Below are 18,532 nucleotides of genomic sequence, written 5' to 3'. Positions count from 1 at the left end.
TCTCTGTATCCTGCAGCCACTGATGATTTATTAATTTTGTTTGTGTGAAGTTTCATTTCTGTGAAAATGTGGCATTTGGAATTTATGGAACACCTAGCACACCTAGCAAAGGCACTCCTAAAGCTAGTATTTCAGCAAACGTTTGACCTCCAAGCTATGCCACACTCATCTGTTTGCCTAGACGCGTGATTTCTGGCGCCAGTCCAGAGCTAAATCTAGAAGGCCACCAAACTTCTCCTATGAGTGTAGGTTTCAGCCTTCATAGGAGGCCAAGAGGCTTATAGAAATGCAGAGCTCCAGGAGGATTCATCGACAGCATCCACAGCATCCTTCCCTAGAAACTGCTGCCGTCCTCTCCCTCCTCCTGGTGCCTCTGCCCTGGGCTCATCTGAGGCTCTGAAATACCCCTGTTTATATTTGATCTGCAGGAACGAGAGCATCCCTTTCCAGTCTYGTTTTTTTTCTATGCCTATCTGTGCTGCTTAAAATGTTATAATTAAGAATGAGGGTGGGGAAGGGTTATATATTTAAGTACTTAGTTAAAGACTGCAGCTATTTATGGTAATCTATAGATCTATGATCTGATAGTAACTTCTGCTTGAACACATCTGATAGTATCCTCACAGTTGTACTTCACTTGTGCAAGAGTCTTCAACAGCAATCATTCCAAGGAATTTTAAATTTTTCATTATTGTAAGGTAACTGACCTAAGAGCTACATTTTTTATTTAAATTGTGTTGGTTACTGCGGTAAAATACTCTGCTACAAAAGGTATTTCATACTTACATGCCCTACACACAAAGAAAAGGATAACGTTTTCTACTTAAAAGCTATCAAAGATGTCATAACTTGCAGACACCAATTAAATTGTCTTAATACCTTTGTATTTGCCTACAGTACTGGGGAGGATTAGATTTCATTCTTGAAATTCACAACAGAAATTAAACTGCTTTGTGTGAAGTTTGAAATGATACTTGTTAAACTTCCCAAACGTCTGCAGTATGGATTTTCTCACGTTTTGGTTTGAGAACATTTTTTGAGAGAAATTCAGTACAATGCTCTTTTTATGCTTTGAATCTGGAATCTCTCTTTGGAGAATAATATTTTTGGAGAATAATATATTTTATGTATAAACATATATATATATACACACACACACCTATATATATACATATATATATATATACACCTATAAATATCTATATATAAATATATAGATATGTGTTTACCACTATTTATTGGGAGAGGTCACTAGATTCTCAGATTATTTCCCTCCCCCTCCCCCCCAAAATTATTCAAACCATCATTAACCTGTGGAAATGTATAGTACCCTCTATTGTCACTTTTGTTCCCCTGCTGTCCTCTACTTCTCCAACACTTTTTTTTAAATCCATTTCCACCCCCTTCACTCTTTATTTAAAGTAAAAGTAAAAGATAGAGTAAAATTGAGGGAGCATCTTGGATTTATACCGTGTAACAGTATTTCTTACTGGAAATACAGTGGTGGAAATTTGTTTATTTGTTAGCTTTGTTTTTATGCAGGTATTTGATTGTTGGCTTCATCYGTATTTGTATCTTTCAGAATTACATTTAATGTTTTCATTGATGGATAAAGTTCCCAATGGAATAGAGCCCATGTTAAAAGACTTGGAAGAACATATTGTTAGTGCGGGACTTGCAGATATGGTAGCAGCTGCTGAAACTATTACTACTGTAAGTATATTGGCTTAAAGTGTTTATCACTTGTGAGTTCTATTTAGGGGAAATAGCACATGTGAATGTGAATAATGTTTAAAAACTTCCCAACTCTCAAGATTTGAAAAGTCCAGAGACTTTTCCYGTTCTTTTCAATTTTGTTGCGTCAAAAAGTGAATCCAGTTTGTAATAAAGAAAAACTTATAAATTAGATACATGAAAATATGGAATAATCTCATATATATATCAATATATCAATAATAATGGTATTGCATTAGTATCTTAATTGGCATAATTAATTTACTTCTTCTTGAAGAAATTCAAGCTTTGTTTTCAGTCTCAGAATGATTGTGCAATGTAGAAATTGCTGAAAGGTTGTATTTATTTATTTATTTATTTATTTATTTTCCCTCACTTCTTTTTCAGCTTTTCAGCTTTATCATCTTCTGGGTCTAGGTATATTGAGTGTCAGCATCAGTTAGGATGTGCCTTTTATTAGTCCTTGTAATCCTTGTAAACTTTTTTTTTTTCATTTTGCAGTTAAATCTTTGAAAACATGCGTGTGTGCTTTTCTTTTTTAATGTAGAAAACACTTCTGTAAGTCTGTGTTGAGACTTATGCACTGTAAAGTTCTTTAGTAGAGTATAAAGTTAAGCTGCACATTGATGGTTAGGCAGTTTTAGGATCACTGCCTTATTACAAGTTTCATTTGTAAGCTCACAGTAACTGCTATGAAGCCTATTTTTATTACTGTATTTACTGCTATTTTGATTTCTTTTTCCTCTTTAGGATTCTGAGAAATACGTAGAACAACTGCTTACGTTATTTAATCGATTTAGTAAGTTGGTTAAAGAAGCTTTTCAAGATGATCCCAGATTTCTTACTGCAAGAGATAAGGTATCTTTCTGCTGACCTCTTGTTTTCAGCATTTTAAGAATTGTGAAATGCATATTATGACATCTCTGAAATCCTTGTGCACATTCATTTTCAAATCTAGAAACTGCTTAATAGCTGAAGTTGACTAAAACATTAGTAAAACTTACTATCAATTGTTAATGTTCTGTTTATTCTGATTTCTAATGTTGTGCAGTACCTCTGAAGCCATCTTTGTGTTGAGCAGCTTGAGTTTTATTTTCTGATGCAACATTAARTTCATGTTTAGGATTTACTCCATACATAAGTTTAATTCCATGACTTCAAACACACAGTCTGTTCCAWGCAGTCTCTTCCAAGATTGTTGCATGGAAAAAAAGGAAGTTAGTGAACTTYTATGCTGAAAATCAAGTCCATAAATTTAGGACTAATAAATGAAGTAGATGAATTTGTAATGCAGTGTTATATCTAAAAAAGGGAAATGAGGTCCATGTAATTTCRTACTTTGAAGAGAGAAGTTGAATGGAGCACTAGTAACTTGTATTTGTTTATCTTAGGCATACAAAGCAGTTGTGAATGATGCTACAATATTTAAACTTGAATTGCCACTGAAGCAGAAGGGGTAAGCCATTTATACTTTCTATATGAAACTTTTTTTTATATATTTTGTTAAACATCAAGCTTCTGAGTGTTTKGAGTTCTTTGCACAGTGCAGCTTGTCATTGGGTTATAAAAACTCTTGTTTAGACACCTTTCCCAAGGCAGGAGGTCAAAAATGTAGCCTATGGAAACTCAGATTTGTTTGTTGTAACTGTTACTGTTATCATGGAGTAGTGGGTCACTTTGTTAGCTGCACTAAGTAAAGCTTTCCAGAATTATTGTTGTGTGCAATACTATTGAAACCTCAATAACAATCTGAGGGCAAACTGGGGCAAAAAGGGGCAAACTGAAGCTGTGACCTGTGTGAATCAAGGGAGTGACCTGTGTGGGCCAAAGTATCAATTTTGGTTCAGTGCAGGATCAGTTGTGTTAAACAGCTTCCACCAGGAGATTAAGGTAACTGCACTCAAAGAACCAAAACAAACAAATCTTACAGTAGCCAYGCTGATAACTCAGCCAAAGGGAGGGAGCAGTCAGGTAATTAAAGCTGGTGTTTTAAATATGTGATATGCCACCTGAATGGGAATCTGTATATGTTTATGTAATTGTGATTACCTACTTGTAATTACTGTAGAAACAAAGTTTGTGTGGTTCGGCCACTCACCTTTTAGTTTGTCAAGTTATATTGCAGTTGACTGAAGGGTGCATGTCTCAAACTTCTACACTTCTTAGGAAAAATAAGAACACAGATGAAAGACAGTTTGCCCATAATGGTGTTTTCCTCTAACAGTGGTTCTGTGGTAAGAATGGCATAAGTTGAGGTGCAATATCCATCAACAATTTAGTATACATAGAGTCATCTAGTAATAGATGTGACTTCAGGAGGATGTGATCAGCACAAGTGTCACTAACAAACTGTAATTGCTGGTGAAAGTCGCAGCTGATAAGACAGTTGTTGAAAGGTCTAAAATCATCTCGTGCTGGTTAGGGCGTGAGCTGTTCTGTGACAGTTGATATGGTTTTGCCCTTGAGATTTCTAAGAAAGCAGCAACCTGAGTTTCAGAGATACTATTAATGAATTTTCTAGGATTCTTTAAATTTTGTAGGGTGGATTCAGGGACTATGGAATGGAATATTGACATAGTGTAGGTACAACTCTACAATCTGTAGTAATTTCACCTAAGTTCTCCAGGAGCCTCAGATAAAATAGGTATGCTCTTTTATAAGAGCCAAACCAATTGAAATGATTCTGTGTATCATCTGTTGGTGTGGATAAATGGTGTATTTTTCAAATTTCAGGTTTATCACCTGGCTCTTTTTTCAGGATAAGGGATCATCGTTACCCGGAAGGTCTCTGTATATACCCCTCTTTATTCAGGGGAAAGGCATGAAACTGTCTTCTTATTCAGCATCCCCGAGTTCGTGTGTGTGCTTGGCTCTTACTCTGATTTTGGAGTAGTGATAAACCTTGCTGACTTCATATTACTGAGCGTACACCTTCACAAGGGGCTGCCTTTGACTGGTGCAGTCATAGGCAAAGTAGAAAAGGGTATTTTAGGTCTTAGCTAATGCTTTAATTTCCCTGTGGGAACATCCAAACCAATACCTCAATAAAACCATGCTTTGCTCCTTGGAAACCCAGTCTGTCTAGTAACGTATTTTAGGTTTTGGGATTTTTCTGTTTGTTTTTCCCCAAAGCTGAAAGTCTCTTTCTTACCCTCATGATGGTGGTGGTCCTYCTTCTGTGTATTCTTCTCAGTCTTCTTTTGAGTTACTTACTTGTGCAATCTGTTTTCAATTGAACTGCAACTATATCCATCTAATATATACCATTAAATTTAGCTTAAGAATATGGGATTCAGTGATTTCTGTGTGCTGCCAGCATCCTAAGGATACCGGGTCAGAAATACCAAAGAACACACAACTTGAGCAAGAATTCTGTCTTGTAATGGCCAAGGCTGTCGATGACTCTCCTTGCACTGTGTTTCGGGCTCATTCAAATACCTCTGTCCAGGATAATGTCAYGGAGAGAAGTGGCCCTGACCATTCAAGACAAGCCCTGAAGTTTGTGCTTCCTGACTGCAGGAATAGAGTTTGATCCCTGGCACTAATTTAGTAGAAATGAACAAGTTGTAGGTGCTGTCTGAAAATGCTTGGTGATATTTGCTATTTGAAGAAGAAAGGGGAATTTTCTTTAATTTTCATTTTTCTAACAAGAATGTGAATTCATTGGTAGGGTTCTTGCAAAACAGACAGGGAAAGGCTGGTCAATGTGACAATTCCAATATAGAATAACTTGAACTTGAAGCTTTGTTCTGTTGTTTTGTTTAGTGTTGGACTGAAAACACAGCCTGAGTCCAAATGCCCTGAGCTCCTTGCTAATTACTGTGATATGTTGCTAAGAAAAACACCACTAAGCAAAAAACTGACCTCTGAAGAAATTGAAGCAAAACTTAAAGAAGTGGTATGTTCTTGCTTTCTACTTGCTACTTGCTCTGAAGAATTAATTTGGTTGGCATGTTTCTGGAAGCGGTTTAATGCCCTCATCTTGAAAATGAGTTATTCAGGGTGTAAAATTGGGAAGAGAATTTGTTATATAATAAAGTGTGTGTGTGTGTGTTGTAAACCATGCAGCGTTTTGAGTCTCTGTCGGCAGTTCACAAAATGAATTTTCTAATTTATTGCCAATATCCAACTGTATAGTTTATTACCGTAACTGTACGTCATGCATTCTGGTGTAGAAAGTGATACAAGAGTTTTTTATATATCAGTATTTACCAGAGATTCCTTGATGGTTGACAAATGAAAAAGTGACAGATAGGATATTACAAAAGACTCAGCTGTTACCTGTGATATTGTGGCAGTTCCTTTTAAGGCAGTCTCAGGTAGTTATTTTCTACTTTCTAGTCCATAGTGTTATTAGATGATCATGGAAAGACTTGTCTACTTTAACAATTCAGGCAAATACATTGAGCTCTGCTTCTCTTGACAGCTTTTGGTACTTAAATATGTACAGAATAAGGATGTTTTCATGCGGTATCACAAAGCTCACTTAACAAGACGTCTGATATTGGATATATCAGCTGATAGTGAAATTGAGGAGAACATGGTGGAATGGCTCAGAGTAAGTAGCCTAGTGTTTTGCCTTACTTGCTCATTCCTGCTGCTTACAATATTAATTGTCAGCCCTGAACTTAGATGTCCTTATTGCTTAGGTGAGTTCTGTTTTAAATTAAAAGCCACTTTTGCCATCTTACCATTCCTTATTACTGCAAAACTTTTTTGAAAATAAAACAGCTTAGCTCTTTCCTAAGAGAAGGATTGACCCTAGTAGTGGTAGTTACAAATACTTCACATATTCAATATTTGAAGCTTTCAGATAGTCATGTGGAAATGACCACAATGTGTTTKACTTGTGTTTTAGTTGTTTGAGCTTCATGATCAGACTAACTGAAATTTTGTATGAATTAAAATATGATTTCTGCACCGTAAATGTTCCCTCAAATCTCAGAATTCGTTTTTTCTGCAAAGTTTGCCTATGTTTTTAAGCACGTGGATTTAGAGAATCATCATGTGTCCTTGAGAATAGCTACCTGTAATCCATGAAAAGTTCATCATTATAAATACACTATTTATTAATATACACACATATATCTATATTTGTATATATTTTTATATACATATTGAATATAATATTCTTTGCTGTTGTATCATTTTTGAAAATATTATTTTGTTGCTAAAGGATTTTGTTCTCAGCTGTGTTTAGTTCAGTGTCCTGTTTGTTTTCCCAGGAAGTAGGTATGCCAGCAGACTACGTAAATAAGTTGGCTAGAATGTTCCAGGATATCAAAGTATCTGAAGACTTGAACCAGGCCTTCAAAGAAATGCACAAAAACAATAAACTTGCTTTGCCAGGTATTGTTTTTCAAATGATTTGCTATTTTTCATTTCTTTCAAAGAAAAACAATTTTATTGAATATTGAGTTAAAAAATGAGCCAGATTGAACAAACTTTTCAGGACTTAGTTACCCGCAGATTTGAAGTGTCTGTACTCTGATTATACTCTAATTTCTCTCACAATTAACTCTAGAGCTGTGTCATCTTTTTAAGTTACTTGCTTTATTTTTTTTTTTCTTTGTGAGCAGTCTTGAAGATACAAACTCCCTGTTCTCATCATTTAAATGCAAGCAGAGGCTGGCTCCTCAATAAGATGAATGCCTTAACTACCCCCTTTTTTACATCATTCATGGCTGCTTTGCTGTGTTTCTCCTTCCCTTATGAGCAAGAAAGATGGATGCACACTAATTGCAGATACATGATTGGAGCTGTTGCATTTCACTGAGGAGAGAGGCTGGGAAGCAGCTTGRTGTTTATCCTTTATACTTGAAGAATTATGTGATCCCTTGTTGTATTGCAGCTGACTCTGTGAATATTAAAATTTTAAACGCTGGGGCCTGGTCTCGAAGTTCTGAAAAAGTCTTTGTCTCACTGCCCACGGAATTAGAAGATCTCATCCCAGAAGTTGAGGAGTTTTATAAAAAGAATCATAGTGGTAGAAAACTGCACTGGCATCACCTCATGTCCAACGGAATTGTAAGTTTATAGTTCTTAGTATGTCTCTTTTAATGTCTGTACTTTCTTGTGTCTTTATAATATCAAGAAAGCTGATATTCTAGAAAGATTTAGAAGCAAAAATGTGTCTTTCTGTTCCCAGATAACTTTTAAGAACGAAGTTGGCCAGTATGACTTGGAGGTAACAACATTTCAGCTGGCTGTGTTGTTTGCATGGAACCAAAGACCCAGAGAGAAGATTAGCTTTGAAAATCTTAAACTGGCAACTGAGCTCCCTGACGCAGAACTTAGGAGGACTTTATGGGTATTTCCCTTTTTCTTGAAACAGATTTTTTTCTTTTCTTTTTTTTTTAATCTGAAGTATTGGATTCATATTTTTAACTTCATGAATATGAGATGTGAACACCGTTGCTACTTATTAATCAGTGGTAGTGGTGACTCCCTGCACGACTGTTGAGCACATGCAGCCTTTGCATTAATGTGTTCTCTCTTCCCAGAATTATTTAGTACTTGGAAGCAGCAAGATCTTTCTGCCCGTATACTTACTGCCTAAAAAACACGATTGTGATTGTGGGTAATGGAGTGGGACTGGTCTAATTCTAGCTATTCAGGGGTACCTGCTAAATGTATGTTGCTTAAAAATAACTTGTTTGCTCTGTCTTTGAATTATTTGGCTTAAGAATATAGAGACTAGTCAATTAAAGGAAACTTAACACTGGAAGCTACCTCTTCAGGTGTAAATTCATGTATTTTACTTCTTCTGTATAACCTTATTTATGCTAACTCGTTTCAAAAAGTGACATGATAAGCTGTGTTCCCTCTGGAATTTTACTGGGGTTTTCATGTTGTCTTCCAGCAGCTCCAAACAACATTATGTAGTTCCACACAGCAGGAAACTGTGTTCTTAAGTAGCTGTTGTTTCCATTTGGAAAGTCTGGTGTTACATTTTCATTCTTTTTTCCCCCCTTTTTCTCTGTAGTCTCTTGTAGCATTTCCAAAGCTGAAACGTCAGGTTTTATTGTATGAACCTCAAGTCAATTCACCCAAAGACTTTACAGAAGGAACCCTCTTCTCGGTGAACCAGGAGTTCAGTTTAATGTAAGACGATGTTTGAAAATGAAAATAACGTGTACTATTTTAGAATTAAGGGAATTCACTTAAATCTTCATCTTTGGAAACTTTCAAGATTCAGCTAGGCAAATGCTTGGCTGCTCCACTTTTCACTTGAGTTTTGGTTGTGTTATGCTTCAAGTAGCTGCTGGGACTAGATGACATCTAGGGGCCCCTTCGGATGAGTGCCTCAATATAATAATAGTAAGCAGTTTTATTTCCCCTTTAAACTTATCACTGTTTTTGAAACAGCAGGGGAGGTAGAAGTAGCAGCACAGTAGCAATGTTCTGCTTACCAGCTGCTCTTCCTGTATGAAGGAATCTGGTGGAATCYTTAGGAACAACAAGATAGCAAAGCTTCATATTTTGTACCTCATCCATACATGCTTAGGAAATTTATGATTCCGATTTCTGTGGAGTAAAACTGCTTAATATTATTAAGCAGTATATTATTATTAAGCACCATTATTCAGGGATTATGGTGCCTTGTAACCATGATTTTGACGAGAGGCACGTCTTTATTTCGGTGAAAGTTGCAATACTCTCTTCTTGGTGTTTTGAAATCTTTCAGAACATAATATATAGAAAGAAATATATATACTATTCACAGAATCACAGAATGACCGAGGCTGGAAGAGACCTCTAGAGATCATCCAGTCCAACCCCCTGCTCCAGCAGGGACACCCAGAGCACGGGACACAGGGTAGCAGCCAGGCCGATTTAGGAGATCTCTGAGAAGGAGACTCCACAGCCTCCTTGGGCAGCCTCTTCCAGGGCTCTCGCACCCTCACAGGAAACTTCTTCCTCACAGCACATTTTTATTTTGATTATTGCCTCTCCCTTGCAAGTAACTGTGAATAGAACTGGCTCCTTGCTGTTAATCTGGGATTCTGGGCCTCGCTTTCCCTAGCACCTGGACTTACGGATCTGTGGAGAGGGAGGTGCCAAATCTCCTGCTCCTGGTGCACAGGTGCCCAGRGGCCACGATGTTCATTCTTCTTATCAGGATCATAAGCTTTGAGAAGTGATGACAGGACATAAAGAAGAGACAGGCTGAACAGAAAAAATGTGGGTGAAGAATGTCATCAGCTTTTGCTATATTTATCTTTTCTTTATTTATGATATGCCTGTTTTTAYATGCTTATTTTAATTGAAAAAAGAACTAATTCCAATATATAAAGTTCTCTTTAAAGGCTTATTTACAGAACCCCATTTTTTTTTGTGTATATATATATATTTTTTTTCTAGAAATTTATTCTTTAAAATATTACTAGTTACTTTTCGGTGTTGGACACTGTCAGTTTCTGCTGATGGATGTTCTAAGTGCTGGTATATTCATTTTTCTGTTGATGAGAGAAAAGGATGTTGTGCTTGGATTTACCACCCAACTACCTCATTACTGCACTACTAACAGCCTATAAATACCTGATATAAGATGGTGCCCCGTGCTGTTTTAACGCAAGCTTAATGGGAATTCCTTAATTGAAAACGTATTTTTGGCTTATCTTTACACAATACAACTTTTTCAGAAAAAATGCTAAAGTTCAGAAAAGGGGCAAGATAAATTTGATCGGTCGCTTGCAACTTACGACGGAGAGGATGCGAGAAGAGGAGAACGAAGGAATAGTCCAGCTAAGAATATTGCGAACCCAGGCAAGTCCCCCTCACAGGGGAATGTAAAAGTGTTTTAATTCCTTTCTTTTGTTTTTGCCGTTACACACTATCCACACTGACAGCTCATGTATGAAATGAATGTTTGTGTCCTTTGGAGATGCAGAYACCAGGTATGTGTGTCGGGGGGTGCTCTCCCCTGGAGGTGGTAGCTTAGGCTCATAGGGTGAATAAATGTTGGATTTTAGTGACTAACTCACATGTGGATAAAAGATGTACCCATAGGTTCACCTTCTAAAGCTCGTGACTAGAGTCACCCTATTTCTCCTGCATCTTGGTCATGCTTCAGACTGGTACTTTGCTTATCAGCCTTTCTGTAAGAACAGGTCCTTGAGCTGTTCATTGAGCATAACTACTTATGCTGAGAAATATAGCAACAGAGTGTGACTTTGTACCTAAYGAACTGGTACATTCAAATTCAAAGCTCTGTTATAGTACATGGATTTATAATTTCAATAATATTTTTCAGGTAGCCTAAATTAACCTTTGCTGTAGTTTTCCCTGCTTTGAGTTTTGCCAAGCTCTTAGTAGCACCTCATGAGATGACGAAATCCATAGTCTGATTTTACATGTAAAACATGTTCTTACTGCATTTTTCCAACATTCCCAACATTAGCTTTCTTTATTCTTTTTTTGGTGTGTATGTTATGAGACTGGGAGAAGAGAACTCCCAGTTTTCCCCCCGACCCCAACAATCTTTATCCTGTTTTATTAGGACATTTAAAGCTTAGCTGTGGTACCCTGCATAGCCAAGTGGTTGTGATTCACGAAGGGGAGCATCCTACTTATAGTGGGGGCTTGGTGCTCTCCTCTGGAGCAGGTTAAGATCACCCTCATTTGCAGAAGGGTGTAAGCAAGAGTGGAAATTGGCCCTGTCTTGTTTTAATTGCCACCCAACTAATACACAATATTTACTGTGTCGTGTTGTATTCAGACCAGCTGATGTTAAGATCAATTTTCTGTTTCGTATTTAAGGAAAATACTTGTTTTGCTCTACAACGATCTCCCTTTGTTTTCTTCGTCACTTCCATCAGATATTTTAAAGTGTGTGGAAGTGGGTGGGGGTCTGCGCACACATTTTTTTATATATATAAAAATACACACACAYATATATAYACACACACACACACACACACACATATACATGTATAAAATGAAATATAAAAAATCACGAAACTTCTGTTTTGTTTTCTCCACCAGGAGGCTATCATCCAAATAATGAAAATGCGGAAGAAAATTACTAATGCCCAGCTTCAGACTGAACTGGTAGAAATATTGAAAAACATGTTCTTGCCACAAAAGAAAATGATAAAAGAGCAAATTGAATGGCTTATAGAGCACAAATATATCAGAAGAGATGAGTCGGATATCAACACCTTCATATATATGGCATAATCTGAGGACTCCGAGATGCTGAGAACACCAGTGGAAGGGTGCTTGGACAGAGAGCTGCAACAGTGAATGCTGCAGAAGGACTCGCTTTGACTTTCGTTACGTATAAAATCCCTGCCTTACCTTAAAGAGGACTCTRTTTTGCCAATCTCGTTCAGCTAGCATGATGGCATTCCCTTCATGTTGCACACTTCTAACAGCATGCTGTTTTGTGGGAAACTTGCATTCATGAAGAGCCCATTGTGAACTTTTTAAAGTAGGTTTGATTTACACCCACCAGGAAGAATACAGGTTTGGGTTTTTAGATGACCAGTACTTGCACAAGGAAAAAAAATACTCAAATATTCATGCACTGAGGAACTGCTATTAGTTTTGTTTTTGTTTTGTTTTTTTAATGCAATTAGAACTAGAAGTAGCACTTTCACTTTGTGTTTTGGATCAACAGAGTAACATACTGTCCACCTTTGATCCTTTTTACATAATAACATTTGAGAGACACGTACATATGCCTCACAATTGATATGTATTTGTTACAGTTAAAACCTCTTGGCTAGAGCAGTGCTTCAATCTAGTAACTGGATTTTAATAATTGACATGCAAGTGACATGAAAGTAATTCCAACTGGTGAGTGATACTTTTCCTTAAGCAGGAGATCATAGTTCTTTATATTGTTTGCTGAAAACAAATGGATATACATTATTTCTTATTTGGGCAAATGATTTGCTACAATCTTTTTGAAGAGATGAAGCATTTTTTTGAATGATACTTCACTCAAAAAAAAAAAAACCCAGGTTTTTGTGGGTGGGTCTGTTATAGTGAACAGAAATATTAAGCGTATTTCTGTGTACATTTAATATTTGTATTCCAGATATTTAAGTATGACTACAAAAATCTGAATGCATTAAAGAGTCATTGATGCACAACTCTCCCAGAAAGAAAGTAATACCTGAAGATTTCTGTATTAATTCCTCTTGGGTAACTTTATATATACTGGTGAGGTTAATCAGATTGGACTGTTCATTTGCCAGAAAGTTAACATCTTTATGTGGAAAAAATGAACCCTCTACTTTTTCAAATGTCAGGAAATAAAACTGAAAGAAAATGGTAAAATTTAAGAGGAAATTTAAGGGGAAATGTACCATGTTTAGAGTATACAGAGAGAGTGCCAAATACACATCAGGATTTTTAACCTTTTATATTTTATATACATACATATATATATGTATATGTATGTTACCTCTTTTTTTTTTTTTTCAATCATCTTAAGTAGCTTTTTGGCAATGCCTGATTCTGGTACTTTGAAATGCCCTGGCATGTCCTGGCCTGGTACCACACGTCCTTGGAGCAGAGTGCCTGTCTTGGGACAGAAGGTAAGTTGAGCTTTACTCAGTTCTTTGTGAGTCCTCCATAAATGTCGCAGGCAGATGCACAATTTTCTTTTAATTAACCAATTCAAGGACAACATCCAAAGGTCTCCTCTCTTTTGATGATTGAAAGGGGGAAGAGGACACAATAACTTTACTCCAAAAGTGGAATCTCCCAGGAAATATGGGGAGGAGTTTTGTTTTCACATGGCTGCTGCAAAGTGTAAAATGAGTTGTTTAAACGTAGGGTCGCTACGAGAATGGTTGTTTGTCCCCCTTAAACAGACTACGTGGTCTGTTACTAATGTAAGTGCCAGAGTGAGAACAGTACGTGCATCTTGGATAAGAAATCTGCAGGAACAAGGGTTTCATGAACAAGAGATGGAGAGAAATTGAGACCAGGCAAATTAAAATGAATTGAAATCTCACAGCTTATCTTATGTGCTTTTGTTGATACCCAGAAGTGGATGCTGTTAAAAAATACTGCATCTCTTACCTTAGCCCTGTAGTGTTGCTATTCAGAATCAAAAGCAAGTGCTGCTCTATGTAATTAACCAGTAAAAACTATTTGGATATTATAAATCAGAAGACAAGATTCTAATAAAATCTTTGTGCTACAAGATTTTCAGTATTTGTAACCTCCATTAAAAGTAATTAATGCTCACTTGGGATAATTGGGGGGAAACGTGAGAGTCCAAAATGTAGTCGGAGAATATCAGGTTTGAGCTTGTCATGTACCAATGACTGAAAAGGTGGGATACTCATTGCAAAGCCATTGATTTAATTTAAGAGAGAAGTTTGAGATTGTTTCTCAAACACGACTGCTTTAGAAGTCAGAGTGTATGCAGACAGCAGTAGATTGCTGCAAGCTGATTAGCTGCATTTTCCCTCCAATTAGTAGATATGAAAACATAACCTCAATGTTATTTATATACTTCTCTGCACCAGGATGCAGAAACATAACGGGTTATGTGCCTATAACGTGGTCATATTTCTTTAAACATATATAATGAAAACAGATATGGGTAGTTGATTTGTTTTGTTGTTGTTTAATTAAATCTGAGAATCACACCAGCAAATTTGTTAAGGATGCAGAAACTCATAGAGCTCCTTCATCAGGTCACCTTCACCAATATGCACTTGAAATGAGCATCATCTGGGGCACAGGGAGAACCTGGGGCAAACTGTTCCTTGAGGGAGGGTGGCGTTCAAACCTAGATGAAAATGGACTATTCCTCAATGGCAATATGGCAACAACGCACTTTTCAAGCTGCAGTTTTTAGCTCTGAGTATCCATGTCCAAAGACCTAGCTTAAAGAGGTGCTGCATCTGCGAAACACGTTGCCACACACACTGCCACGGTGAACAGCCATGGGATGGACTTCAGTGTCGGAGAGGTGGGGAAGTCGCTCGTAATGGGTTTAATTAAGAAATACTGTTAAATCTTTCCCTGTCCCAACGTCACGATGAGSATCTCAGTTTCAATTCTGAAGTCTTCCACATTTTCCTCTTTCCACCGTTGGTGTCCCTGGCTTCTGTTTTTACTCATCTACCTTTCATTTGTTACAACTGTAATGCAATCGCATTTCCAAGACAAAACGTGACTTTCTTGTTTTCACCTTTTTAAACTTACTAGAAGTGTTTTGAATGTTCACATGTTACATTTATTTGCATCGGGATGCCATTGTCCTGTAAAGCGTAAATTTTAAAAACACAATTGGCAAAAGATTTGATAGTTTTACAGAAAGATTTGCTATCTTAAACTCGAACAGTTTTCTATTTTCATCCAAATGACTGGGATGCTATCTTTGTAATTCTTTGAGGTCATATTTGTGAAATAAACAATACATGAAAGCTTTCCTGTCATATACACTATCTGTAGTCTGGAGTGTTGAGCAAACTTGAGTTCCTGAGTTGTGATATCTATCTACGTATGGTATTTACAATTTTGAATGTGTGCCACTACCAAGATAATGCTGTACAATTTTGAATGGTGGTAGTTTCTGTATGGCAGTCCAGCTGAACTATTTTGATGTACTGCTTAATTTTTGAATTTTATTTTTTAAGTTGTATAATTTATTTTCTTGCAAAATAAAAATGTAATATAAAAGACTGCTCATTTTAACAAGGTATTTTGCTGTTTTCCCCTACAAAATAGTCATTTTTGATTGAGATTGAATTCAGGTACTTGTTAGGTGTTGTATGCTAAAATATGCTACGATGGGAAATCTGGCTGATTCCAAGTCCTGAAGTCAATTCTCATCAAATAGATTTGCAGATCTTGCTCCTTCTTATGATTTTCAAGTACTTAAGGATGGATGTGGGGCTGCTCAGTCTGTTAAGCTGTTTTTTAAGATGGGCTGTAGAATGTCTAAGTACGTGTGAGTGTGGCCTGCCAGAAGTGATTGAAGATGATGAAAACTTGTTCGTGACCTCCCTACAAATGGTTACATCTCCATGACAATTACTGGGACACTTGCATTCCGGAGTCTCGTAATAGATTTGTCTCTGAGTGTCACTGAGTTACTGGACGTGCCCCCAAATGRTGCAAATTGTTGTGACCTTGAGGTGGTTGGTCCTGCAGTCAATAAAAAGGGATGTGGGCCTTGTTGGCTGCCCCAAGGAGAGCTACTGCTGGGATGGCTCATCTTGGACTGCCCTTGATTTTTAATGTGATATTTCTTACATTGCATCATCTCCTTTTTATATATTTTTTTTCTTTTCTGTGCACTAAGTAAACTCAGTGTTTTGARCTTCCTGATATACAGAAAGGTTAGAATTATTTCTGCAGAGTAAACATTATTTTTGAGTGCCTCTTGGGAGTGCAGAGCAGTTTTCAGACTGGCAGTCCTTGCACGCAGAGATTTGGTAGCTCAGTGCTCTTCCTCTCGCTGTTGGGGCCAAGTTTAGTCTTTCACATCTGAAGCACCTCTGAGGGTGCGTGGTCTCCTGCTTTGGGCTGCTGATTTGGGGCACAATCAAAGCAAATCTAATCTAAGGAAGAGCAGCTGTGTGCTGAGTTCTAAACAGCCAAAAAGACTGAAAATYGAAAATACCAACTGTGAAGTCAGTATGTTCTAGCTGTTCTTGGTGGGAAGAGATGTTTAAGAAGGGAAGAAGGCAATGCGCTACCATATTCTCTTTACCTGCACTTTCTGTGTTTAAAACCATGGTCTAATACTGTGTCAGTACTCAGGATATTAGGACTCAGGATTTGCTGTGCATTGCAGTTAGATTCTCTTGCTTGCATTTTCATGTAGATAGGTGTAGAAATCTTGAATAAATGAGTATATGAAGTGCAAACAAAGTTCATTAAGAAGCTTGGTTCTTGGATGAATTACAGTACTTAATGCAAGGTCATTGTCCAACTTTCCCTGGAAAGCTTCTGCAAAGGAGGAGGACAGGCCACCTGTAGGCCACAGCAGATCAAACGTGACCTGGGAGTTGTGGCCTGTGTGAGGGATCCCGAAGGGCGCCTGGCAAAGGGTCACTTTGTGAAGCAGGGAGGGTGGGTTGCTCTGCGGTGCTCTAATGCACCACAAACCGCGTGATGATCAGGACAAGCAGAGGTCCAAAGGCTGCGAGCAGTGCGGCGAGCGGGCGAGCTGGCCGGCAGCGAGGCCGCCAGGCCAGGGGCTGCTCGGCTGCGTCTTGTGAGGGAGCTGCTGGCCGGGCCGCGTCGCCTCTCGCAGGCCGGGGCTGCCGGGCACCTCTCATCCCCACACATGGCTCCGGAGCGAACCCAGGGAACCACCGACTTCGACCTTTGGCAGAGTCTGGAATAAAATAGCGAGATCCCTGGTGCCGTACGCTTGTGTGAGCAACGTGTGACCGTATGCACGTGACCGTGTGCCCGTGATGGTTGTTCACCACGTCAGAGGGGGTCTAAGGGACACTCCTGCCCAGCGTGGGCACATGCAGTAGGGGGTGCAGTCAGCTCATGGGATGAAGGAACCGGATGAGTTTTCCAGAAGCTCCTGACAAGCTTCCATGTCAAAGAGTACCAAGGAAGTCAGGAGGATTCATTCATCCTTTTCTTAAGTGCAGAAACAGTTTGTTTCCTTCTAAGAAAATCTGGTAAGAACTCTAAGRGTTGGGAATATCTCCCTGTATGGATCTGTGCTGTGACCTGCTTGGAGTCGTGTCCAGCAGCTGAAGGAATGCAGGATTATTCACTGAATCCTGTTTTTCCTGCTGGCGTTGTCTCCATAAATGATATTTTAATCAACACCTTATGGAGTTGGAGTGCATTTTTTATAGGTGTCCTAACAAACCCAGTGCATTACAGGGCTGCACGCAGAACCAGGGCCTTGTACTGTGGAGGAATAGAAATAAATATGATGTTAAGTAAGACAGTAGAAGTGGAAAATTTGACTTTTTTTTATTCTTTTTTTTATTTTTCCTTTTCTATGTATGATTAGCCTCAGTCATTTCAAAAAAAAAAAAGTTATTTTCATGTCTTATAAAATTTCAAGGTAAAGATTTCAGTTCTTCCTGAGTCAGTATTTGCCAGCTCCTAGGTTATCTCTGGTTTTTCAGCTGAAAACACTCCCTGAACCAAAGGTCTGTGTTAGGTTTGTCAGACTCTCCAGCACCGTCTACGTCAGGCCCAGGCAGGAGGGCTGCACACGCTCCCCTCATCCTGCCGAAGTAGCAGAGCTTGGGCCTGGCGTCCAGACATGCCTTGGACACAGATGAGTAACCAAGTGTGTATGTGTGGGTATAAATATATGAAAATGTTTATATATATACATGTTTTTATAGTAGAGGTATGGCAAGTGAGACCCTCCCCTGCATACCTCAAAGGGGAAAGCAATGAGATGTAGAATAAAAAATGAATGGAAACTATTTTGAAGAATGTTTCTTTTCTCTTTACGGTGTAAACTACTGCAGAACCACAGGAGGGCTGAGGTTGGAAGGGACCTCTAGAGATCAGCCAGTGCAACCCCCTGCTCCAGCAGGGACACCCAGAGCACGGGGCACAGGGTGGCAGCCAGGCAGGTTGGGAAGATCTCCAGAGAAGGAGACTCCACAGCCTCCCTGGGCAGCCTCTTCCAGGGCTCTGTCACCCTCATAACAGGACGATTTTCCTCAGGGTCAGATGTGGAGGGAAGCTGCAAGTAGCCGTCACACAGGGACAACTTTGGGAATGACACAGGCGTCAGCCTCGGAACCCGTAGGGAGAAAAAAAAAGAGCTAAAGAAAAAAAAAAAAGACAAAACCCGGACAGGATAAAAGAAGTAAAGCGGGGCCTG

At 38.4% G+C, this 18,532-nt stretch overlaps 1 protein-coding gene across 1 annotated transcript in view; it reads left to right on the top strand.

Annotated features, from left to right (window-relative positions):
- Window positions 1–13,071, top strand: part of CUL5 (cullin 5) — a 22,180-nt gene extending 9,109 nt beyond the window's left edge. Inside the window, exons 8-18 of the mRNA XM_026035016.1 lie at window positions 1,583–1,713; window positions 2,485–2,592; window positions 3,126–3,190; window positions 5,500–5,632; window positions 6,161–6,292; window positions 6,960–7,083; window positions 7,586–7,761; window positions 7,883–8,044; window positions 8,720–8,838; window positions 10,380–10,503; window positions 11,722–13,071. Coding sequence (XP_025890801.1) covers window positions 1,583–1,713; window positions 2,485–2,592; window positions 3,126–3,190; window positions 5,500–5,632; window positions 6,161–6,292; window positions 6,960–7,083; window positions 7,586–7,761; window positions 7,883–8,044; window positions 8,720–8,838; window positions 10,380–10,503; window positions 11,722–11,916 — 1,469 coding nt within the window. The 3' untranslated portion in view covers window positions 11,917–13,071. The remainder of the gene's footprint in view (window positions 1–1,582; window positions 1,714–2,484; window positions 2,593–3,125; window positions 3,191–5,499; window positions 5,633–6,160; window positions 6,293–6,959; window positions 7,084–7,585; window positions 7,762–7,882; window positions 8,045–8,719; window positions 8,839–10,379; window positions 10,504–11,721) is intronic.
- Window positions 13,072–18,532: the final 5,461 nt, after the last annotated feature.

The sequence above is a fragment of the Nothoprocta perdicaria genome, unplaced genomic scaffold, assembly GCF_003342845.1.
Source record: "Nothoprocta perdicaria isolate Ctin4 unplaced genomic scaffold, notPer1 scaffold_155, whole genome shotgun sequence".
NCBI lineage: Eukaryota > Metazoa > Chordata > Aves > Tinamiformes > Tinamidae > Nothoprocta > Nothoprocta perdicaria.
This window is presented reverse-complemented; position numbering and strand designations above follow the sequence as displayed.